At 36.8% G+C, this 27124-nt stretch overlaps 2 protein-coding genes and 1 long non-coding RNA gene across 3 annotated transcripts in view; all 3 read right to left on the reverse strand.

The window, feature by feature from the left end:
- The window catches only part of LOC139142791 (WD and tetratricopeptide repeats protein 1-like), a 354040-nt gene that overhangs the window by 100568 nt on the left and 226348 nt on the right, over positions 1 to 27124 (reverse strand). The window lies entirely within an intron of this gene.
- On the reverse strand, positions 1049 to 12817 carry LOC139141502 (uncharacterized). Its single transcript, XR_011554203.1, has 5 exons — positions 12610 to 12817; positions 4662 to 4805; positions 3918 to 4255; positions 3291 to 3429; positions 1049 to 2998 (listed from the first exon to the last, which is right to left on the reverse strand). It is a non-coding gene; the product is annotated as an uncharacterized lncRNA (long non-coding RNA).
- On the reverse strand, positions 15545 to 26994 carry LOC139142796 (uncharacterized). Its single transcript, XM_070712962.1, has 6 exons — positions 26647 to 26994; positions 24400 to 24577; positions 23103 to 23246; positions 22121 to 22450; positions 20666 to 20804; positions 15545 to 19415 (listed from the first exon to the last, which is right to left on the reverse strand). Exons 1-6 carry the CDS (start codon positions 26770 to 26772, stop codon positions 19229 to 19231), a joined length of 1104 nt encoding a protein of 367 aa, XP_070569063.1. The 5' UTR covers positions 26773 to 26994; the 3' UTR covers positions 15545 to 19228.

Genomic DNA, 27124 nt, shown 5'->3' on the forward strand with positions numbered 1-27124 from the left:
GAGACCTCAATGACTTCTTGTCTCCATCAGTAATTTTGCTGTAGTAAAGGATAATGCCATTTTCTTTCCAAGTTTCTAGTTCCTGGAAATTATGTCGATTGCCTTAAATTCCATGTAAACTTTGTGCTGCTTTTAATTTCTTTCCTGATTCAGTTTTGTCATGCCATATGAAGAAAAGTATATTAACAAAATAGAACAGCGAATGACATTTCAGCGCGAATATGAGCCCGAGAAAAAATCCCCTAAGAGGGAACGTGGGAAAAATGCCAGAATTCACATAGTTAAGAAAATAATTCCGGGTTAAGCGCGAAGAAAAGAAATTAATGCTATAGACTCAATCGTCCACCCCCTCCTCCGAATATCAAATGGTCCACCCTTAAGCGGGCTACTTGAAACTTGACACAGTTGTGTAAGCACAAGATATATTGTTTCCGCCAATTGTTGCATATGGCATAGGTAGTCCAAAGTTCACAAGATATACGTAATAAGTGAGCTTGAATTACGATGCCCACTTTGTCACCAAAACCTTGTAAATAATGTGCAAGATGACAGCAATGTCACCATCAAGGGAGCAGTCTAGTAATCAGCCAAGCTTTAGTTTTTGGTAGGGCACACAAATCAACTTCACGCACTATACATACTGTACAAATTACAGGAAAAGTTGTAGCTTGTTCATGCTGACAGACAGACAAACAGACATGCTAGACTTGGTTGAAAGACTTGAAACACTGGTTTTTGAACTATGCTTAGTAGTTACAGAGGATAACAGAAGAGTAAACAGAGTAAGAGAAAGAGAGAGGCGAGACAGAGGGGGAGGCAGAGAATAGCTAGTTCAAGTGGGAGACAGAGATAGAAAGATTGAGAATTAAATGACGATAGAGACGTGCAAGTATGCATTGCATTGTTATTCAAATGGAGAGTCATTTTAACGCACACAAGACATTCATTGTGGCTAGCCATGTGTTGTAAATTCAAAGAAACAAATTTTATGTTTATGAAACCATTCTTGCATTCATACAGTTCAATTTGTTATAGATTTCCATGTTTACGTTCATCATACATTTTATCTTTTCATACATATTTCATGTTTACATACTTCATGGGTAACAGTAGGGAGCTATTGACTACTGCAGGTCAGCAAGTAAAACAATCTTTACCTCCATAGTGCATCCGGGGACAATACCTCTCTCCATAGATGTTGTGATTCGAAATACACGCAAGACTATTTCAAACCTATGTTAAGTAATTACAACACAAGAACGCATAATAACAAGACAGTATTATACTTTGACAATTCTATACCACATTATAAAATATCATTTTAGCGGAATGATAACAAATCATGCAACATTATGGCAATGATATATTAGAAAATTGCAAAACTCTGCCACTTCATTAAAAGACTATGGCGCACCATTTGAAAACAACGTGCATTCACGCAACATAATGTCAAAACTACAGTACACTCTGAAGATATGCATCGCATAATAAAAAGATGACTGTACAATATAATGGCAATACTGTACAACAAAATGAAAATCTTATACTACATAAAACTCCGTAACATAATGACACTATTATGTAACAAAATTAAAAGACTATACCACATAATAGAAATACTACTAAACAAGACAACACACTACTCTGTATAATAAAAGCGGATAACCTAAAAAGCTATGGCGGGATATAGTATATGCCTTAAATCTACCAGTTATTGCTCCTTTTTATGAGATATTCTCTGCATATGAAAAAGCTTAACTCAAAGCAATTGGTCAGTTTCGAATCTGAATTCAGTGACTCCGAAGAATATTTTATTCATGGTATTTTCAATGTATTTTTACTTCAAATGTCTCTATATTAATATGTTTTCAAATATCTTTGCGATATTTTCATGTTAGAGTCTTTCCAACTTATCTAGGACTCTACATTGGCTTTTAATTTTTCAGCTTGTTACGATAAAAGTAATATTAAAGTTCATTTAGCACATACGTCAGGAAATTCAGGGCAAATAGTAAAATGTAGAAATTCTTTATTGAAATAATTTACAGTAGTGTTAAAGGACGTTGTTTATTCAAATGCACAAAAAGACTATGCCATGGATATGATATCTAAGGGTATTGTATTTCTTCCTCCTAACGATGAGATTTTACAATTGGACTTGTACTGTAAAATATCAAAGTCACATAGCATCAATGTTTACTCTCAATGTATGCCACTCCTTAAAATTTCAGATGACCCTGTTTCAGTTGAATAAGACATAGGTCGCTTCAATAAAGTTTGTATGTATGATGTGTGATAGTGAGCATGCGTGCGTGAGTGGTTCACGAACTCTACAACGTGTGGAGCGGTCTCAGTCAGAAAAATGTAACAACTTAGCCGGCTATTGAATCACTCTTTTAGCCGAGCGGTTCTCTCTGTGGCCTCTCCGCTAGGCGACTGATGCCGTATGTTGTGGGTTCGAACCCGATTGAAAACTAGCCGTATCGTCCAGGACCTTTTTATTGTCACATAGTGCTAAGGTACACCATGTATTCACTGTGTTTCTGAGAAGCAAAATAAACTATATCGAACATTTACTGAGTAGTTTGATTCATGACCTTTTAGGAAGGACAAATACATCACAGTTGATGGAAAGGTACGATAAATATTGTGGTAACAGATTTCAACCAAAATAATTCAGAAAAAGATACACAACAAAGAATATTAACTGAACAATAAATACAACCAAGTCGTAGAACTAATATTGCCAAGTGCCAGAAACCAGAAATGATTCTCTGTTCTTTTGCTTTCTTTTAATGGCAGCTTATTTTGAGAAACAGCTTTCTTCACCATCCTCCGTATTTGTACAACAGTGATTTCCTGGTCTTCTTCTATTTCATAGCATTCATCTACACAGTAGTCAGAGCCAATTGCTCTAAAGAGGAACCTTGCCGCCGACTTTCTGTAGCTCAAGCCGATTGGTGCAGAGCGTGCGTAAGCTGAGAGCCTCGTTCCGAAGCTGTGAAAACCAAAAATCCATAAATACATTTTGTACATGACTTAAAATTTTTACATTAAAAATTATCAATGCCAAAATGTTGAATTTCTTAAACTCTATCAAATCCCTATTTAAATTCGAACGTGGTCAATTTGAACATTAACTTTACACATCATTACTGTAGTACCTGCACATGGTACTTTTACTTATTAATTTGCATATGTTCCTTTTCATCGATCATAAACTGCACTAATAGCATATTATATGAATTATCTATCTCATATTTGATGTTAAACTTACAGTCAATACTTACCCTGGTGCTGCTGGAGCTAAATATTTAACATAATATTCTTTGACTTCAGAAAGACTGGCTTTGCATGAAAGTATCACAGCAGATGTTGAGGGGCCTCCCAGTGGGTAACTATTCCTTTTCAACTGTTTGGTTTTTGCTCCTAATATTATAAATACAGAATAGCCACGATTACTGACAATGAAAGAACGGGGCTCACAACACCAGTCGTATAATATTAGGGCCTATATTAAAATTGTTCAGGGATTAAAGTAATTGTACATGTAAATGTATTCATTATATTTTGTCTCTGGATGTGTCAGCTGATGAGACCTGTCTTGATTAATATTTGATTTCAGGGGTCACTATCATCTGATCATCTGTTGGTTGTTGTTGTGTGGTGGAGGCTTGTTATTTACATGCCAAGGAGAAAAATGATGGGACATTAATATACCCAGAACGGGAGAAAAGTCTTGTCCGTTCACATTTTTTGTATTCACCCATTACATAAGTATGAATGGTTTTTGATAATTTGTTTATTTGCATCCTTTTGTGTTTGAATTCACATAGCAGGTCAACTTTAAGAGAGCTTGCAAATGTTTTAGCAATTGCTGACATCTGATTACAATCTTTAAAAAGGCCTAGTTTTACCCTTTTCTTTTAACTTTCGAAAAACAAATTTGGTCATTGCCTCTTCATCTACGACACCTCCAGATATCCGGTATTTCTCCCTAACTCACTGGTTGACGTCTTCCATTAGCCTTTGTATATAGGGATATATCTTCCTGTACTCCGCCAATGATAACATTTACCAACGATTCAGCCTTTTCCAGTGGTACATACTGGCCACCAGTCATGTGAGCGATTGCCATGAAGAAATCTTTGTAAGGTGTTATACTTGGTTCACATCCTACCATGTACATTGATTGTGACACCTTTCTCAGCCAATTGGGTGGTCACATGTATAGGATCTATGCCATCAGGACATCCTGTAGCAGAAAGAAGGCAAAAACTATAAATCTGTAATATTGTTACCGTACGCCTTTCGCCAAATCCAGCATCTAATGCAGAGAATATGTGACTGCCAAAAGTAATTCTAGCAAATCATGTGATTACTTTCCACCAGTATTCAAATACCTAGATATACGTTTACAGTCTTAAATTATAACATGGGGAAAAACATATTATCATTTTTTCACATTTATAAGTGTAACTTCCGAGAGTCGTGTTAAAAGGTTTGGGACAATATCAATTTTAGCTAACTGTTACACCATTAGGAATCAGTTTGCTTACAACAATCTGTTGGGGTTTGCATTTCAAGAGGTTTTCTATCAGTGCCCCGCTTTAATTACATTATGTATTAACCGTTTATTTTGTATCACTAATTTGCTATACCTTCAGGGAATCCATCTCCTTTTGCATTGAGTCCATGTGGAGGAGCATCCGTAATAAAAACACAGATCTTAGTAGCTTCGTCCCGCCAGCTGAGTTTGAGAATTTTATCTAATGCATCTGCAACGGCTTCTGGTGCATCGCCACCTGTTGGTATTAGCAATGAAATATAAACGTTGTCAAGGCTGTTCTTCATAAAACGAAAATTCAGACGTAACACATGAAGTCAAGCTATGAACTCATGATGCTAAGTGGTCATTAAAACGGCGCCCTCTACGTGGCAATAAATGGAGCCAAGTCTAACGAAGATTTCTTACTAGTATGGCACCTAACATCCACAATAAAGTCTGAAATATACTCCGTTGTGTATTTTGTCAAAGGAAAAATATGCAAAAGATCTTTGAGGGACCATTTGATAGCATATCCATCTGCAATATTCGGTGAAAGTTTGGACATGCCAAAGTTATAATCAGCCGCAGCATTTGCAAAATTTGACTCTCGGAGTTTTGACGCTAATTCAGTGTGGTTAATGACGAAATTATGTAACATACATATGTGTGTATTTGTTAAACTGGATTGTTCATAGGCCGTTCTAACGTGTTTCAAACTGCAGACCTGTCTCTGTGCGATGATTATGTGCAAAACTTCCTCACTTCATATAATTAACACGATTGAAACTAATTTGGGAAAATTGGATCTTTTATTTTTCAAATTTCTCAAAAGTGTTCGGTGCCCTATGGCTGAATGTTGCAATGTTACAAATTACTCTTAAAACAAATGTATTGCTCGAAAAGAAAATCAGATGAGCTTACACTATTAGATTATCCCAAATTAGTTCCAATCGTGTTAATTCTACGCCATTTAAAGGGAAGATATCGCATATACGCTATAATTTATAACAAAAGAGCTAAAATCCTGTTGACCTGACAGTCCAACGAAGACACTACGTAGCACACAGAATCAAACATCTGTTGTCAGTTCACCTGAATGAACTAGCTAAGCTAAAATGATCTCTGGCCTACCTCCATCTGCATTAGCTGCATCATAGAGAAACATAGAGTGGCAACGGGTATTGTTTAAAGGCGGAGCCTCCCTTTAAAAGGACGCCAAGGTATGGCGGCATTCATTGTGTAAGTGGACACCAAACAGGCAACAAGCGGGCACACGCTCCAGAAAATGCCACTTTTTAGTTTTCCCCGGCCGCAAAAAAGACAGACAGACTGCCAAGCGGTTAGCGCGAAGCTGCTGCCGATCGACACGCAATAACAGTGCGGACGCAGATACCCGAGACGCGCAAAATCGATTTTCCTTCGTGGGTGGTATGGAACGCGAAAATTTCAAAAAAAACACTAAATGTAGCGCTACACATTGTGAAGAAATATCGCCTGTAGTTCATCGAGAATTCAACTTATGTTAATTATAACTAGGCGAATTGAAAGATAAATAGTTAGATTTACCAAATCGTACATTATTTAGTGTCTTATTAGTTCATATCGTTGAAAATCGCGAAGTCAAAATGTTGTCTCGTGCGTTTTGACAGAAAATACAACTCATTCACTCCTGAATTTTCCGGTCATGCTCATTACATGTTTCTTCTCCAAGTTTGATTTTGTCACTGTCCTTTTACACAGACATCCAACTGAAACGCTACGCCCTCAGTTTTGGTGATAAGGCCGTGAGACGGAAATGTTAACTTAAAACATAGACTCTCGAGAGTCTATGCTTAAAATAGCACTGGCGGGTACAGGTTGTCCTTGCAAATCCCTAAAATAACAGCAAAAGCGCATGCGTGAAGGTTGCCCTCTAGCGACGATACTCATTATAGCGCTTCTCAAATATAATTTTTACTATAACCCAAACGGGATTCGAACCGCCACACACTCACAGCAATATCGCCTAGCTGCTAGGCCTCACACAAAACCAGTCGGTTACCGTTTACCGTTTCTCATCCTGAACTTTTGCACTAGAGAAAGTATCTCCCCTATAAAAGGGTAGAAAATTAAGCAGAAAAAATGAGGCGATTTACTGAAGCCTTGTATCTCTAAAGTGGCCAATATGAATTTATTAAAAAAGCATAAATGAACTATTACTGATTGTCACTTATTTTTCTGAAATGCACACTTGCATATTGAGCCAGAAAGGGAAAAAAATTACAAGTATCACAGCTTCAAGGCTATACCTGAGTTCAATTATTTTAACAATTATTGTTCTAAAAGTACAGGTTTAATTAATGATGAGGTTATGCGATTTACCTAAATTAAAATACGTATTTTTTATAAATCTTTTACAATTTGATGCAATAAGTATCTTACAACAATACAACAACAATATGCCCTATAAACTTTATTTTAACTCTATAGCCATGATAGGTATACGCCTCTTTTCACAAGGGTCAAACACAAAGAAAACTTATACACAGAAGACAGAGTACAGGATAACAACAACATTACAACACAGACAGGTTTCATGTAAAAGTGTCGAAAAAGCTTTGTCGATAAAATTTGTAACAAGCCTGCTTAAAACCTCTAACACTTGTACAACTTCTTATTGCTGAAGGCAAATTGTTGTACAGGTAATTACTCAAAAAGACTGCTTAAATAATTCGGTTCTAGCAAATGTAACTTGTAGAGCTTTATTACTAATAAATCTTAAAATCTTTGTCGATCTTTGTACTTCGTTGAACCAAAATTCATAAAATTGCAGCAAATCTAGATTGTAATAAATGTCTTTAATGGCAATAAATCATTTTTGTAATGACATGTCAAAAAGAAATTTAAATGTTTCAGTCTTGTCACGCATAACGTTCACTGGCCGTCAGTCCATGTAGTGTTGATCTGAAAGAATAAGTTCACACCACTTATTAATATACATGCATATTAAAAACCAGCAAATTTATCATTTATTATACATATGTTTTAAAAGTATTTGTCAATGATTATTTATCAAGTCCTCAGTCAATTGTTAGGACAATTTAGTGCGTAAATTGTATAAAGAATGACACTCTTTGAAAATTATCACTTCAATGGATAAACATGCATGATATATTAACAGATATCAGTAGCAGATATTGTTATATAAAACAGGATTTTCACAAAACATCCTTCCATATCAGCTGTTCTGTGGAATCGTCCAACTTAAATGCTCTCATTTGTTTCTGATAGGATCTCATCTCCCAAACTTAATGCACATCCGACGTGAACTCCCAATAGACTCCATATGCTTGATATGAACTTCAGCCTAATTAGTATACAGCATCGCCCTCTAGACTATCATTTTCTCTAATGTGTACACTGGTGAAGCTAAAAAATAGTCACTGCTATGGCTAAAGACGCGGGTCATAGGAGGGGACTTTGTTTTTTTTCATGTTTAATACTACGTCACATTGTAGACACTCAGAGAAAAATCGAGAGAAGAATCGGAAATCGTCCCAAATATGCAAGAAGGTCGTTATTGACGATAGACTATAACAGGTATGGATTCAGAGACGTATTGGAAGCCATCGATGCTGGTTTATCAAGTAAACTATAGCTTTTTGTCAGGAAAATCCGTCTCCGACTCGGCTGTTACGTGCGTATAGCGGCTATTCCATTTCCCGACTTTCTATGTTTCTAATGCATACCAAAGCGGCCATCGCCGTATATCGAACAGCAAGTGACTGTGGCTCGAGGGTAACTTGCATGGTATTGTTTTTGAAATACCGCGACGGTTATAGCTATTCTGCATGATAATACATTAATTAAGCGACAGAAGGTTGTCAACTTAATGCTTCCCTAACAAATAACTGGATTAAACGACCGTGATACTAAATATGAATATTGTGAACGAATTAATATATCGCCTGGAAAGTTAATGTACTTCCGGTTTTCAGGTGTCTGCATTTCATACGCTATCGTACTGTCAAATGACCTCCTCCAGAAGCGATATTCACAAAATCTATTCCTATACATAAACTGTCACGGAAATTACCAAAATTGTTCAAGATAAGGCCGTGAGACGGAAATGTTAACATCAGAAAGCAGGACATAATACTGACAACTTTCTCCTAACGATGCAATCCACTATCGTCAGCAATGTCAATTTTCTTTGGGCATATTTACATTATTTAGAGGAGGATTACTGTATGAACATTCAATTTTGATCGGAGACCAGTATTCTTAAAATAAGATTACTTAAAATATTCGATCTCAAACTTACTTTGCGAAATTAAACGAAAATTTGGTGAGCTCCACCTACCTGAAATGTCACCCAGTCAGTCTGATGTTGCTCTGAAGCGCACGCCAGGACCCCTTGGCAACGATGGAATTTGGCATAAGCATGCTTAGCAACAACGGAAAAATCGCATATCTGCGTCCGCACTGTAGCGTCTTTGTCACGTGATAACCGGACGTCGCGTACGTGTAGCACAGACGTTCCGAGCGTCAAACAACACTTCTACACGTAGTCATAATTACGTGTAGTATTTTTGAGATTTTCTCAATGATTTCCACGAATTTAGACAAGCAAACTCAAAAGGTATCATTGTAAATTAGCAAACATCTTTGATATCAGAATATTTCGTAGAGTTTGCAACTGTACAAGGAGTACTTGCCATAATTTCCTTACATGAACGAAAGTTTGTAGTCGCATTCCACTTTTTGTCTGACGGCTCAAAGAAGAATTCTCTAAACCACATAAATAACTGTATCAAAGACAATCGGCCAATTTAAGGTAGTTTGAGGGTAGAACGAGCTTCTATAAGAGTGGTCCTCACGTATCGAAATTCATGTTTCTTAAAAATTACACGAATTTCGCATGTTTCTGAGAAAAATATGCAGCAAAATAATCAGGAACGCACAACTAAACCTCTCTATTCACACGTGAGCACGGATACGCGTACGCCACTGCGCGCCGTCAGACGTACACGTAATTACGTGTAACTAATAGAGAGGTTTAGTTACACGTTATTACGTGTACGTATGACAGCGCGCAGTGGCGTACGCGTATCCGTGCTCACGTGTGAATAGAGAGGTTTAGTTGTGCGTTCCCGATTATTTTGCCGCATAATTTTTTTCTCAGAAACATGCGAAATTCGTGTAATTTTTAAGAAACATGAATTTCGATACGTGAGAACCACTCTTGTAGTAGCTCGTTGTACCGGCCGATTTTCTTTGATACAGTTATTTATGTGGTTTAGAGCATTCATTTCGGTAGGCGTCAGACAGAAAGTGGAATGCGACTAGGGCCTACAACATTTCGTTCATGTAAGGACATTATGGCAAGTACTCCTTGTACAGTTGAAAACTCTACGAAATATTCTGATATCAAAGATGTTTGCTAATTTACAATGATAGCTTTTGAGTTTGCTTGTCTAAATTCGTGGAAATCATTGAGAAAACCTCAAAAATACTACACGTAATTATGACTACGTGTAGAAGTGTTGTTTCCCGTTCGGAACGTCTGTGCTACACGTACGCGACGTCTGGTTATCACGTGACAAAGACGCTACGCGTACTGATCGAACGTAATGGTTCTACTCCGGAATAAAAAGGACGCGATGCGTTCTACAGACTCAGTACGCCCAAATAATCACGTGATGCCGGTACAAACAAACCCACATGTGTACCAACGCGTATGGAAATACACGTACGTCTAAGCGCGTTTGCGCACATGGCTTTGTTTGTACCGTGGTCGATTCGAATTCCGGGTTTGGCCTATTACGTGTAACTAAACCTGTCTATTAAAGCTCTCTACGCGACTGGAAGACAATTTTTTAGGAAATTCAAGCGTTTGTGGTGGGGAATCAATGACCGTTGGCGATTTGAACCGACCGTCAATCAAAAGCTTGCATAAACTCTGTTTGCAGGATTAGCCAAATGTGACAAAAGGTTGAGATCAGTTTGTGTAATCAATGTTATAGAAATCAAACATCGTACTGGCCAAGCGTTTGACTGGGAGGAGAACTCCACTAATGCGAAAACCTGGGATTGAAAAGTGCGGCTTTAAGGCGTGAAGCGGTTACGTAACCCATCCGTGTTCGCCTCGCCTCAGGTTGCTTTCGCCTCTCTTTTCCGAAGAGTGCCGACCATGAATCCTTCGGTAATTTTCGGATTTTCGCCAATTGTTAAGCGAAAGTATGTTCGGCAAAGTTTGAGTTGTTGTTGTCGTGTGGTGCTGAGCAGAATTGACGTGCTGGCGAAAACGGGAGTGTTTTGAGCTTCAGGAAAATGAGTTTTACCGTTTTAAAAATTCCTCTCATATTTTTATGAATATATAATGAGTGTGTTTGAACCAAATTTGAAAGTCTTTTATCGATACTTTCTGGTTTTACTCAATGGTTTACGGTCAGTCATACCCTATTTTACACGTGCGTCAAGGAAGGACATGTTTATGAAACTGCTGGCGTGTTATGTTTTGATTGGCGTGAAGCAGAGTTTCTGGCCTGAGAGCTCACAAAGTAACTATGGTTGCTACGCGACTGGCTGTACGATGCCATCTCGTCGTATTTTTCGCATAATCTCGTGTAATTATCAACCACAAACAAAGCCTCCAAAAAGTTTAACACCTTTGGAGCTCATTTTAATATGAAAAGCCAATAGTCTACCGAGACGACCATGGAACAAAAGGCATGCAAGCGTTGCGACTCTGTGTCTATGTTACTCTGTGGCTGCATTCAGCCATGACGTCCATTAAGCTGACGGATCTTTCGAAATCATGAACTCTTGTCACAAAAGTATCGTCCTGAGGTAGATGATCACGATATTCAACAAGTGCCAGACGAATATCAGATCTTTCCCTTGCAACAATCACTTGAACAATATCACGTATGCCCTGTACAATGATAATTGGAGGTTATTTAAACAATAAAGACACTCAAGCGACGGTATACCACGAGATTTTAAGTAACACCGTCGCTGGGTGTGATTTATTGCTAATATATCATGACAGTATATTGAAAAACATGGAACATCAAAAATGGATTTTTGCTTTTGTCGAAAGCTCACATGTGTGCCAACCGTGGTATTTCGCGAATATACCACGGTTATATCACGCCTCGACCGATCAGATCGCTGCATTTTCGCCACAAATAAAGTGGCATGATATAAGGGTAAAAGTTTAACTTTCAGTTTCGAGGCCAGTATGTGTATCTTAAATTCTCACCCTCCTGTTTTGTTCTCACAATTTCTGAAAAGGGGCGGGGCTATTGCAAGTTGAAACTTTAAGATTACTTCGAAGTTTGTATTGATGATTTAAGAATCACGGGTATATCATCTACGGGGAATGGACCTTTCTGATATACTACCGGTAATTGGCAAGCCCTAGGCATAGTTGTATAAAAGCTAAAAGGCGAATCGTCACCTGGATTATCAAATTTTCCTCAAGAAATCTTTTCACAGTTCTCTTTCAAAATGAAGAATAAACATAAAAGCAAATTTGGTACGAGAGAAACAAATTACGCCAGATTTACCGATATTTGAAAGTCAATATGGCCGCCATCCCTGTGTTATGTATGGAGAAAATGAGATTTTAAATTAAAAAAAAAACTAATACAGTGACAGTTCTCCTCACAGTCAAAGGGCTTCAAAATGAGCGCCACCCCTTCCAAGAGATAGATCAGAAAAGAGTTGGAAGGTCTGATAGTCCAAACACTAAAAAATAAACACTTAGTGAAAGCATGGAGGTAAAGTGGTGAAAGTCAACACGACAATATAATGTCATTTTAACAACCCCCCCCCCATTTTTGCCCCTCGTGAATTTTATGTGTCGAACATGCCAGCTCACTGTTGATGTCGTTTCTTTATTTACTTGGGAATGGAAGGTGCTGTGCATGTAAAATTACAAATACTCGATGAAAACACGCACGACTTTACATGGTTAAACAGATTCTTTTCTTTTTTTCACAAGTCAAGGTTGTCTGCACAGTAACAAACTTGTGAAAAGCTAAACATTTCCTGTCAGATAGCCCCATACCAACCTGTTGCACTGTAGCGATATAGCTTCCCATACTGCCGGTACAGTCCATTGCAAACACCAAATCCAAGCGGCTGATATTCATGGCTACCTTTTTCAAATTTTCGCGACAGCAGTCAACGCTAGAGAGCTTTCTTGCGTAGACTCCGAGAGTGATATGTCTGGCACAACGTTGCGGAAATTTGTGGCACTCCTCAAAGTGTTGAAGAAGTGAGTAGAAACGCACTTCTGGGTGACGAACGATACGGTTAACATGTACAGACGCATATCGCATGAACACATGCATTGTTTATACTGTAACTTTGGTTGAAGGATATTTATAGAACGAACATGAGGTCATGGCATGAGTAGATGCGAACGGCCATGGAACCTAATTTGCTCATATCCCTAAACAAATCGACGTTAATATAAATATATATATTGTACAGTGTCCGCACATCAACGTTGCACTGAATCAGTCGACATACCCGTGAATATTATAGTAACACAGTAATTTGTGACAAAATGGCCACCTGCAGACGTACTGGATTATAAAGTTTCTGAAAAGGCAGTCATGCGTACGTCATAGTTTATTATTCTCGTCTTATGTTTGAAACAAATCGGCTGAAGCATGACGGAGTAATGGCGCTTGACAGATCCCCGAGCAGAATACAATAGATGCACCAATTGTATATTTCTCAGAACACTCTGTCAACATTTTCTAACAGGGAACGCAATAAAATTGCAACATTTCCGTGAGGGTAATTGTTATCGGTGATATAATCATGGCATCGAATTTCTTTTCAAACAGTATTATAGCCATGATTATTTTTATATGAATGTCCAACTTCTTTATCCAATTGATGTGTATATATTACGCCAACTTTGAAAGAAGTTGCTATGTACATGAATTCAGACTCTCAGACAAGTTCACAATCAAATATTCAAAATCCGAAATACAAGATAAAAAGATAATGAAGATTGAATAATATGATTGAATGATTTTTGGCTCTTAAAAAAGCAAATGAATAACCTTTCATCTGGTAAACGCTTTCAATTCATATTTTTTTCCACTCACGAGTATTGTTGTATGAAAAGTCTAAATGTATGCTTGTTCACTTGTAAGATGGATGACCATGCAAAAATAGAAATATTGTTACACATTACATGTAAGACAGAAGCACTTTCATTTCCTTAAGCGTAGATTTATAAGTCGTTCCTTTACAAATGTCTAGAGAAAGGAGTGGAATGATGACAGCGGAATGAAAGTGTTCACATGTAACCACTGACATAGTTGAAAACATAGTGCCAATGACACTTGGCTCACATTATGTTCGATGTGGCACACCAGAGTGAGTGTACATACAACATTTAATAGCTTCTATGGGCCTCTACGCTTGTAATAATCATAATGTCAAGTGCAATTGAACACATTCTGATGCATAGTTGATCAAATACGAAGGCGAAGTATTTAATGGTTGGCAACTGTTGCAATGGACACACACATATACTGTACAACAAAATGCAGTCTGGTACATCAAAATTAGTGATACAATCTACCATACCAAAGTAAAGATGTCCTTTTGTAATATTGTACTGCATGATATTAATGTAAATAATATTTGGTAATTCATCAACAATATTTATAAATATTTAACTATATTTAAGAAAACTGCTTATTATTGGCTCAGAGGTCTTTGGTTGTCTTTCTGTAAAAATATCACAAACATGTAAAATTCTGACTCACAGTTACAGACATTTTCAGAAAGTTTACATTTCTGTGGCTCATTAATTTTTTTTTGCGTACTTTTTGCCAATAATAACTTCATTCAAAGTAATCCAACACATCAAATACCAAAAATGGTGCAGTGTTCAGCAGTTCTCATGTTTTTGCAATACCACCAGAGACTTCAAGAATGCGATATTTGGCATATTTTGACCAAATTCGGCAAAAATTGTCACAAACATACAATATTGCATGTTTTTTTCACAATTTGTATGTACTCAATAAAGTTTAGCCCTTGGAACATGCATGCAAAGTTTCAAAGCAATTGAACAAGTGATTTAGGAGAAAATGATTTTTTGACTGAAAATGGGGAACATTGACCAAAAATGCAAAATACGAAAATTTCACCACAATTTGAAGACACTCGACTAGGGTTGCCCCTAGGTATATGCATACCAAGTTTCAAAGCAATCAGAACAGTTAATTCAGAGAAAATGATTTTTTTACCTAAAATACAAAATACAAATATTAAAATTTCTCCACAATTTTACCAAATCTGACAGAGGTCAATCCAAGGATCAAGCTTATCAAGTTTCAAGGCAATCCAACAACTGAGAACTTTGAAAGAAAATTATTTTTTGACCAAATGGGACAAATTGCCCCCCAAAATACAAATATGAACATTTCACCACAATTTGAACAGTCTGACAGAGGCCAACCCTAGGATCATACATACTAAGTTTCAAAGCAATGGGATGAGCAGTTTCAGAGAAGATTTATTGACCAAATATGGGGAAAATTGCCCCAAAAGTACAACTATAAAAATTTCACCACAACCGAACAAATGTAACTCAAGTCACAATAAAAACCATACATAAATGCATACCAAGTTTCAACCAAATCTGACCTGTGGTTATAGAGTTTTAGCGATATGCAGGATTTTCCTTTTTTTATCTCATTTGCATATTTGTGACACTGACATGTTCATTTGAACAAATTCACATCTCCACCCCTGGATGCACCTGTACACCAAATACTACGATGGTAGGTGATGCAGCGTTCAGTTTTTGATGTGGACGAACATATATCTACACATATATACATACATACACACACACAAACAAACAGACAGACAGACATACAGATGCTGTCGACTTCCCATAAGCTGTACTAAATGTGTGCTAAATATAAAGCACACAGAAAAACAACAGAAGAGGCGGCAATTTTTCTCAGGTTCTTTTGTAAGGCAGTAAATAAACTTTATTTAAAATTGAGCATGATGGTTACACTACTCTTCAAATGGCTTTACTGACAAATCTTTTGAGAAAATGAAAAGAAAGTGACAAAATTACAATATCAAGTTCATGCATTTCCATATTATGCAACCCTTTATAAGTTGAGCACATGAGCATGTGTGCTCACTGTAGACTGCACACCGCAATAAAAGGCAGCTAATATGAGCATGTTCAGTACGCAATAAAAAACAAAGAACAAATTATTTTCATCAAAAGATCAAATCCTGAATAACAAGTATAAAGGAAAGACATTGAATGCAGAAAGATCAATTACATTCTACTCTTAATGTATTTGATAACAGTAACCTGGATATTGTTTGAAAAGACAGCGGCACAATGAGTGTCCCATTGACAGAAATTGTTCTTAGTTTGACAATGGACTGTGCAATCGGCGATTTTTGGCCAAGTGAATCCATCAAATTTACATACAACAATTAGTTGTCCTTTTCACTAAATAATAACTTATTAATAGTGGTGGTTGGAAATTGTTTTATGTTTACTGTATTTATTTTGATAAGCTGTTTTTTTTTATTGCTCTTCAGTAGTATCAGTTGTTTATTGCTGCTCCTACGTACTGCTCTGTTTCACAAGCCAGATGCAACAAATAATTAGTAAATCGATAGATAGATAATAAATATATGCAAGACTCTTCATCACAGTTTGCTAGATAACAGAAGGACACACTAAGCATGGCACAAAGTAATGTTAGCTTCTGATATTTTGTAGAAACTTTTATTAATCTCAGTGACACTGTTTTGAAAAACTATGGATGTACACAAATATTGAGTTTTACTAAAATAGTTTTTAAGAAAATTACACCTCAAATCTATAAAAACTCCTGACATGTATTTAACTATTATAAATCATTCTTCCTGTCACTGTAGTGGCAGTCATGATTTTCAAAGCTGATAGTGTGTATTATGTGACAAAAATGTTCAGAACGATTGATGAATTTTTGCAAGGTCAACATGCTTAAAATGTATATCCCTGACCTTTGCACAAAGGTTTGCAAGCAAAGAACATTTTTCCTTGGTTTCTTTTAGAAAGACTGATGTAATGCTTGGGAGAACAAGATATTATTCTCAGATGAAAATGTAAGTTATAATTGGCTGCGGCAAAAATACATATGGAACAGCAACATTGCAGCCTTATATGTATGTATGTATGTATGTATGTATGTATGTATGTATGTACCATGTATGCATGTACGTATGTATGTATGTATGTATGTATGTACCATGTATGCATGTATGTATACAAAGGTAGGTAGGTATGTATAAATCTGTGTGTGCATGCATATATGTATACTTATGTATGTACATACATGTGTGTATGTATGCGTACTGTATGTATGTTTTTATGTGTGGGTATGCATGTACATGTATGTGTAGCTTCCCAGCTGTATTATTTGAAGTCAACAATGATTATGTTAAGTATATAATGTTCAGCCTGAATGTACACGTATATATACAGTATAACATATGCATTTTACAATGCCACAATATGTACATATAATAATTTCTGTATGCCTCTTTCATGTGTGACACAAATGTCTGATACATTATACCACATTGAAATTCACTGGTATCCAGTACTAATCAGGACTATTGGTGTCCACACTAAAGCAGGTAAAAATAATTTTTGGCTGCAAAATACATCAGAAAACTGTACCTCAAACTGTAAAATGCTGTTAGTGCTAATGTATCAACATTGAATTTGCCAAAATTTCACACACGAGGGACATTTCTCTAAAGTTTGCAAACATAAAAAAAACTTGAATTTTGAGGCATTTAGATTTCCACTTTGAGTTGCTGCTGAAACACCAAGTCATTGTTAAAGTTGTTGCCTCAAGAGATGCATTCACGCTATCTTACAGCATGAATATCATAATAAAATTTGACATTTAAATATAGAATATATGCCAACAACTATTTCAACCAACAAACATGCCTTTTACATGTATAATGACAAAATGGGCAGAATTCTAGGGAATTCCTCTTGTTTTAAATACAGTAGGTCAAATAAAATCATACTTAGTAAAAATAAATTTTATCTCTAAAGAACATAATACATCACAGACAATATTTCATTTTGTAAATGCTAATTCATTTAGATTTCATTGCATATTACTTACATGTACATCTTTTTGTATGTATAAATACAAATTGTTAAGGTACCTTTATGTGAGATCGATTTTGTAAATCTTTCGGTTAAAAGTATAATACAATTCCTGGGAATGCATAAATGACCGTCTTCTTGGCGTATGCAGTACTTTTAGGAGCACAGTGGTTCTGTACACAGACAATAGGATGATTTATCCACAAAACTGCAGCAAAAAAGGCTGTGTACCTGAACTGGTTGCCATCAGTCGAACACTAAAGCACATGTAGAATATCACACATTTAAACAAGGAACACTTTTAACAGAGGCAAGGACAAGAAAATCATTTACACATTGAAATTACAATTATTTTCACATTGACATTTTTATATCTTTGTCTCACAAATTGAAAATATGTACAAGCAAAGTGAAATCAAAGGTGTTCTTGGGTTATTCAGCCAAAAGTAGTGAATATGGAAATATCACAAACATTTATTTAAATGATGTCATATTATGCAAAGCACTACCAAAATATGCTACACTATCAGCAATGTACTCTATCTAAGGCACTTTAACTTTAGAATTTTCAGAAATTATTGTTACCATAATCATTTCTCTACGGTCTATATCATAATAGCCTCTCATTAAAGACAATACCTTCTTGTCAATTCACATACATGTATGTGTGAGTACGCCGAGAACTGCATTGAAAAGTGTAATAAGCAAAAGCTATATGATACAATATGTTAATTTTGTGTGCTTTCTACATCATAGCTTTACCACTATAATCAGAATCTCGTCTTTTCTGTAAATGCATTCATCTGTTGACCTAAATCCACGATCATCGTTGATAACAATATTGGTTTAGGCCACACCATAGCGGTAAAAGCATTAAGGTGCCAGGTACATGTACTGGTGGAGTCTACTCCGATCTAGGTATTCTCTGAATATTTGACATGGTATTTGTTGCACTTAGGAATATTCATGTAAGGAGACTTGTGCAGAAATTCAAGGTACAGACAAATGTGGCAACATCTAAGCTGCATTTGGGTGTAATAATGCTACCAAAAGGCATAGTTACAGTGCAAAATCTATGCTTTATATAACCACTGTGAAAAGCTCATCAAAACGTCTGTTGCTCTATTTTGTGAATCATATATAAAATGCTTTGAGTAACCTTTGACATAAAGTTTAAAAAAATATTGTCTTGGTGTGGATATCATCACAAATATACTGACTCTATAAACTACTTATGAGTCGACAGTAGAACTCTTTTATGGGCTTTCTCTTTGGATTCAAATCTATAACTCCTAAGATGCTGTCGGTGAAAATTAAATATTTCTACATTAATTTTGATTGCAATTTATTTTGAGCGATGGATTTCTTTACCATCCTATGTGCTTGACTCATGGTGATTTCCTGGTCTTCTTCGACTTCATAGACATCTTCTCCTTGTGGTTCAGGTGCCGGCATCGCCATGGCATCAAAGCTTGCATTTCTAAGTTCACAATCTTCTAACTCTGCTACAGGTGCAGCATGCGCTTCATCCTCACAGGATAAAAGAGTTCATCCGTAGATGCTGTGCTGCCAGATCCCATCAGTCTGCCAAAGAACCCTGGGGATTTAGCTTTTTTCTTCTTTTTTGATGCAGACCTTGTGTAACTCATGCCCATTGGTGCAGACATTGCACATGTGGCCATTGGTAGTGAGCTGTGAAAATATAAAATCCACAAGCACATTGTGAATATGACTTAATATTTTTGAAAATTGTGACGCGACATTTTCTCTAAATTGTGGATTCTTATCAAAATTTCCTATTACATTAGTACTGTGCACTGTTATAGGTTTGTCACAAAATATAACTGCACGCACATGACATTGAACATTGCTGCTTGAAATACAATGTACAAATTTTGTCAGAGTTCCATGCATGGATTTTGTTGCAGCACAGTCCAGAGGGACCGTGGTTACAGCTTGTACTCTGAACTGGTATATGCCTTTTCCTGTGTTCGTTGTAACACTACCAGTTGACTATTGATTGCATTTTCATCATTCTTGCATGTGCTAATTTGGAAAAATATAATCTAAATTAGCAGACAACTATTTGTTTGCATATTAATGAGCAAACAATGACATCATTAACAATCGGCCTATTTTGAACATTTTCAACCTGAATTTGGTGATTTAAAAATCAATCCACTTTACACGTCATGTACTACAATTTCTACACAAAGCCAATTTTTACAAGTTACTAGTACTCATTTGATGGAAATCTGTCAATGCAATCAAATTTTAACCATGCAGCTAAGGCCAAAAAAAATAAATTGTGCTGTTCCCATAACATGGTTTTCAAAAATAGGGTAGGTAGGTCGGCGGGAATATTTTTTTCCAAAATATTTTTATTTTCAAATATTCTTTTTTCACTGGTTCAGGGCTGTCAAACACTGGCCATAACATTTCAAGAAAAATGTATCATACCTAAAAAAGGGAAAAAAACATTAAAGACATCCTCGTTCAAGCAAAAATCAAATGCCAAGGAACAAACAAGTGATTTTATGTTTTTTCTTTCTTTTTTTACTTCCGTGTTTACGTAGCTCTAAAAAGTTTAGGGTCGGCAGGTAAAAAATAGTGTAGGTCGGGTTATTGGAACAGGAAAATTTTTCTTGTTTGGCCTAAGGAGAATATCAAGGTCATATACAATGATCTGACATTATTTAAGGAAGCATGTTTCTTTTGATTGATTATAAATGGCATCCCAACAAATACAAATTTTCAAATTCTGAGCATACACATGTTCAGTTTAACGTAAATTTTGTACCCACCGTTTAAAGATGTTTTCAAATTTTTGCATCAACCATAGTATGGCCAATTATGATAATTTTTTTATCATTTGTTCATTCAAAATTATATGACATCAAATTGTATGTGTAGACATGTTCAATTTTGAACTTGGTACCCACCTTGGCGCTGTTGGTGCTATATTTGTAACATAATCTTCTTTGACTTCAGCCATGCTAGATTTGCTTGCAAGTCTGACAGCGGATGTTGTAGGGCCTCCCAGTGCATAACTGTTCATTTTCAACTGATGAGATTTTGCTCCTGAAATAAAAAATATACTTTTATGTTAAGACAAAATCACTAGCAAGTAATAAAAAAGGACTGTAGCACTCTAATTCACAAGAAAGAGTTCCCAGGGATCAAAGCATAATAAATGAGCCATTTATAATTGTCTGAGCAAGTGAACTGTTGGTTGCAATGAACTCCCTATTTTTATTAAGACATGAACATTCATGTCCTCAATCCCCTGTAATTTATTTCGAGGCTTGGTGGTTATAAGCATCTTCGCTCACCAAGGTATCTTAATTGTCTGGGCACCTTGATGCGCCTCAAACTCAGACCTTGGTGGAACAAGTCATTAGATCTTGTTTTTAAAGCGCCACCACTGAGTTGTATATGACTCTAAATAGCCAATCACGTAACTGCTTACTACCAGCTACTTAATCTGTTCAAGATTAGTGATATCCATATTAGTGACTTCTTTCTGTTAAAAGCTATTACTGACACTCAAAAGAAAGCAGTATAAGCTCAATTTTAAACAGCAACAATGTTTTTGTTATAAGTAGAACTGGAAGTAAATCTTTGTGCTATCAATCACTTTGTGTTACCAGTCCAAACAAAACAGTTGTAGTTGTATCCCTACTAAGCATTATGCAGGAACATGTTGCCAGTCTGAGATTACGTTGTGTTTCCTTGTCAGCAACATACATCAACAAGAGTCTCTAGGATGATCGATAAACTCATTAATCTCTTGGACCTGGGTTGCAGTTACACACTCGACAGTAGACTTAGCCCCCAAGTCACCGTGCTTTTCTTGGCAGCAGGTTACGGTACTGACTGGCCAAGCGTGACCATCACATTCACCCCATGATCTATGTGACAGCCAACCACTAACGCAACAGTCTGCTGAAGTATATTTCTCCAATTAATAATGTTTTGATATCGATATGCTGGCAGACTTTGAGCGAGTCTAACTTGGCAGTTGGCTAGCCTATCTTAGATTTCTCTGTTTATGTGTAACCGGCCCTGTGATTGGTCCATCAGAGTTTGAAGCTCCCCCAATAGCAGGCGATTCTTGCACGGGTTAGTTAGTGGGAGGCTTTGCTCAAACTAACGACCCTTGCAAGCTGCTGATGATCCATAACCAAAATGATGAGGACATTTAATATTTCTCACCAAAACACATGTGAAAAAGTCTTATTATTCCAGTTTTCTGCATCGGCAATGGTGGCCAATTATAATGTATATGATTATTTGTTTATTTTCTGTTCACTTTTGATTTGTACGGAAACTGGTACATTTAGCAAGAATCGGAGTGCAGAAATCTCAAATCATGACAGTCTGAATCTGTATGTTACCTTTTTTCTTCAACTTTTCAGAAACAGCTTTGGTCATTGCATCTTCATCTACGACACCTCCAGATACCCGGTATTCCTCCATAACTTCCTGGTTGACCTCTTCCATGAGTCTTTGAAGGGATATTTCTTCTTGGGCTCCTCCGATGATGACCTTGGCCAACAATGCAGCATTCCTGAGTGGTACATATTGTCCACCAGTCATGTGAGCAATTGCCATGAAGAAATCTTTGTAAGGTGTTATGCTTGGTTCACATCCTACCATGTACATTGTGACACCTTTCTCAGCCAATTGGGTGGTCACATGTATAGGATCTATACCATCAGGACATCCTGTAGCAGAAAGAAGGCAAAACTATAAATCTGTAATATTACTGATTTTTGACAATAAGCCTTTTATCAAATCTGGCATCTCACTTAACAATATTGGAAACTGCTAGAGAAACTTGAACAAATATTGTCAACAATGTGTGCTCAGCAATTTCAACATATATATTTATATACTAAGTTTAAATCATAACATGGAGAGTATCAAATTACCAATATCAATTATTTTCATTCTTGGAGGATAGTTGCTGATAGTTTAAAAAATTTGTCAAAGTTGCAACAAAATGTTTTCATAAATATGATGAGGCTGTCACACTATAAGGATTCACTGTGTATAACTTAATCTATTACAATTTGTTGGACCTTATCATTTCAAGCTGTGTTCAATTCAGAGATGTTCTTTCTTTCATTTCATCTGCTATTATTGAGACCATTAGTGCTGCAATTTTTCCTGCCAAAATTTAAGTGCAACATTTTACCAATTTTATGAATTTTTCTGTAATATTTTTGATAATTTTGGACCAAATGGACATCACATTTCATTGGCTACATTTTTTAATCAAAATTTTGGAAAAAATCTGAAAAAAAACTGACTGGGGTTTATTTATAAAGGGGACAAAAATTGACTTTGCTTAATTTCATTGCTAATTTTCTATACCTTTAGGGAATCCATCGCCACTTGTAGCCAGTCCATGTGGAGGAGCGTCCGCAATGAAAACACAGATCTTTGTTGCTTCGTCTCGCCAGCTGAGTTTCAGAACTTGATGTAAAGCATCTGCAACAGCTTCTGGTGCATCACCACCTGTTGATATTATCCATGGGAGATACATGTTATGTGACAGGTCGAACTTCCTAGTGTCATAGCTGTTCGTACATGCAGAACATTCAGAAGTAGTGGATGCAACTATGAACTATTGAACTCCTGATACGAAATGGTACAAAGATTTTTTACCACAATAGCTATAGTGCCACTACATTCAAATGGTTGAGTCGTGGAATCTTTCAGAGAAAAATTGATGAAAAATTTGGAAACGGAAAGTCCATGCATACCTGTGGTTCGACAAATGTTGAATTTGAATAGTGCTGATCGCAAATGACATCATTTTTCTCTCATTGATATGCATAAATAAATATTTGTCCGTATTTTACGCATAAATGATGAAATTACAACCTGCTAGTGTTACAATGGGTACTAAAAGCCACACTAATTTGTTTGAATTTATGGCTCAAACTACAAACTGCATCAACAGCCGTGCATTCAACAACAAAATTTGTCCGAATTTTAGGCAGCGTAGTCCGAAGTCGGCAGCTATATTTAGTAACAAACCTGGAATTGTGATCCACACTATGATGAAAGCATGTCTATCGACAATAAGTCAACTTTAGACATGTCAAGTTACAATTTGCCACAGCATTTGATTTCTTGTCTTTTGACACTACCTTATAATGGCTGATAAGGTAATTGTCTAAATGAATACGAGTGTATTTGGTCTACTGGATTTTATATGTACTGTGGTAATGTATTTTAAAAAAGCAAGGAAATATGAAAAAATGTCCTTTGATGTTGATGTACATATATTTTATCAAGTACCATTATTATTAACAGGAAAGATCTGGTTTATGACACCATGGTGTATGATGTATTTACAACACAAGATATAATCCTGCATGATCTGACATTAGAATTAGACATGCAACAAAGCACAGACTGAAATCATCTCATCAGTTCAACTGAATAAATTGGGGTTTGTGCAGCACCTTGAAAGCTTTTAGCTGATTCGTTGGCTGAAACTCATTATTCTTACTGAATTATTTCTAAACAGCCAATCAGGTAGGGAACAGCCCAACTTTCAGACTCCTTAAGTTGCTGTTAATAATGGCAATCTGCCAATCAGGTGCAACCTTCCTACCTAGCTGCTGCCAGAATGAATGAACCAAAGTGACCTTTGACCTACCCCCAGTTGCATTGGCTGCATCCAGCCATGACTTCATAGAGCTCACAGATCCAGTGAAATCATGAACTCTTGTCACAAAAGTACTGTCCTGTGGTGGATGGTCACGATATTCAACAAGTGCCAGGTGGATGTCAGATTTCTCCTTTGAAACAATCTCTTCAACAATTTTACGTATACTCTGCAGAATAATTAATAATCATTAATAAGATAAGTAAATATCTAATTATGATAGGCAGTAATACCGAAACCCGGCAGCTGCTGTCATGTAAAATAACAAATTTCAATTATAGTCACTATAGTACTATGCATGTAGTCAGAGACACTCAGATATTCAGGTTCAAATGTACAGTACTTTCCCAGTGTGATTACTGTATCACAAATATGTAGAGCAAATGAATTTTTCACAACATAGTGTTTTTTGAAAATTATGCATTTATTTTTCCCCAAAAAGTTTAACAAGAGTATCAGTCCATCCACACACTGTGGGTATAGCAACTGATTTTTGATGTCAAAACATTGGCAAATTTTTCATTCTTTGCTAAATGTTGCACAATGATCCAAAATTGATCATGAGAGAGAGGGTGGTTTAATGATGCCTTGAGGGCATTCTGATCAGAAATTTGAACTTTCAATTTTGAGGCAAATATGTTGCCTTACCATATATTAAATTTCATCTCTTTCTGTGTGGTCTCATGTTCGTATTTTCCGTAAAGACATTACGTGGCAAATGCATAGTGTTTTAGTTAAGGTAGTATGCACCTCAAAAGTAAAAGACCTAAACTTAAGCTTAAAATTTCATCAAGGAATAGTTCAACCATGCTCTTTTGAAATCAAGAATAAAAATCGGGGGTCACCGTGCAAATTTTGGTAGCAGAGGAACAAATTATCCAATATTTACTGATATTTGAAATTTGAAATGGCCGCTGTCCCTGTGTTATCTGTATGGACAAAAATAAAATTTAAGATTTTCGAAAAACTAAGACAGTGAAAAGTTTTCGTACTCCAAGAGCTTTAAAATGAACCTCCACAAGTGGTAAAAAAAAATTGTAAAAGTTTGAGTCCGAAAATCTGTCCAAGAGGCGTATAGTCTACCGTAATTTTAAGCCATCTTTGACCAATATACTTATACAATAAATCCCGTGCCCCATCGTAGGAAAAAAGTCATATTGGCAGTTTCTTTGCATGCTGTGCGAGGCTAGGCTAGAGGTTTACAAAACGCGAAGACGTAAATTTCACACCAATCAGCAATCACTGAGATTCCACACGTCTGAGTCATATTGCTTACGTTGGCAAAGCCACGACAGGGAAGTCAAGATGCAATTATTCTTGTGCTATTTTTAGAATAGCTGATTCAACACTTTTGCTGCTATGCACGCATCAAAACATTACATGTCTTCCTGCTTGCTTTGTTCTTATTCAGAAGCGAGTGTATACGTATCATCCTGCCATACCCCACCCTCTTTCCAGCCAGCAGGCTCTTCATAAAGCCGTCGATATTCGCAGCGTCGCGTTTGCGGTGACGGTGGGGCAACTAGGGATCATGCCTACAACTCAGTAACTGTGTGTCACCCAAGGTGACCCCCACTTGAAACGATAGCTGCTATAGGCGCATAGGCTGCAAGAGTTTTGCCCAAGTGTCCTGTCGTCCACTGACAGTGTGAGGTGGGCGTTGTATCGGGTGTAGACATAGCGATCAAATGGTGGTATTCTATCGACATCCCGATACATGCGGATCTGGTGCCCCGACCCTATTAAAGTCGCTTTACCCGGACTCAACCATTGTAATCATTGCGTCTACCACTTTATGAATTTCTGTGATTTTGTGATTGCACAACAAGAACTTACAATTCAACTGAATGTGGCAGCTCGTTTTCTGTTAAGAGGAAAGGGAAGGTGCGAAATCAAAATACAAACCCGCGGACCGTGCGACAGTGTGCATGGTCAGATCCATTTTTCCGGTGAGGTGGTGAAGGTGAAATACACTCAGAATTCATGCTATGCTTCACAAATTGTACAAAATTGAAAAATTCAAATCTCGGTCTCCTCTTACTGTGACTAGCATGCATGAGTATGACAGAATGAATATGGGTGCATGGCAAAGAGTGACAGATAGCTGCAGATGTAGTTCCAAGGGGTAAAATTGAGGGGCTGTACGGATCGAACTGCGGCAGCATATTAATATTGATGAGCCTTGTATGAAAACGTATACTTCACTGTGATCGAATGCCAATGTGATAAACCACCAACCTGTTGCGCTGTGGCGATATAGCTTCCCATACTGCCGGTACAGTCCATTGCAAACGCCAAATCCAAGACGGACGAATCATGATTAGCCAGTTCTGGCTGTGCCACTTGATCAACGCTTATATTCATGGTAACTATACTATAGCTAGACTCTCGCAAATTGGTTGTGGAGCAGTCTTTAAGTTAATCAGACTCAGAGTCGTATGTCTCGCAAGTGCGAATAATCCTGACACCCCAACGACGCTGAAGAGCTAACTTGAAGGGAACGAGCACGACTGAGCTGCAGGGCGACAATAATTGAATTGACATACACAGCATTCACATGTTTATAAATACGGTGGAAACTGTTGTCATCGTATATTTATAGAATATGACGTCATTGACACGGGACTTGTTTTTTTTACGTGACAAGCGATAGGGGGCGCTCTCTGCAGGATGACAGGTACTTGATGAATGATCAACCTTGTGAATTTGGTTGCAT

Source organism: Ptychodera flava, chromosome 10 (assembly GCF_041260155.1).
Source record: "Ptychodera flava strain L36383 chromosome 10, AS_Pfla_20210202, whole genome shotgun sequence".
Classification (NCBI taxonomy): Eukaryota; Metazoa; Hemichordata; class Enteropneusta; family Ptychoderidae; genus Ptychodera; species Ptychodera flava.

What these genes read in the sequence shown, in the direction of transcription:
- LOC139142796 (XM_070712962.1), bottom strand. Translation starts at nt 26,772, where the DNA reads ATGAATATAAGCGTTGATCAAGTGGCACAGCCAGAACTGGCTAATCAT. An exon ending in ATATCGCCACAGCGCAACAG is followed by an intron (nt 24,578 to 26,646) that starts GTTGGTGGTTTA and finishes ATTATTCTGCAG; the next exon opens with AGTATACGTAAAATTGTTGA. An exon ending in ATAGCACCAACAGCGCCAAG is followed by an intron (nt 19,416 to 20,665) that starts GTGGGTACCAAG and finishes ATATTTTCACAG; the next exon opens with CTCACTACCAATGGCCACAT.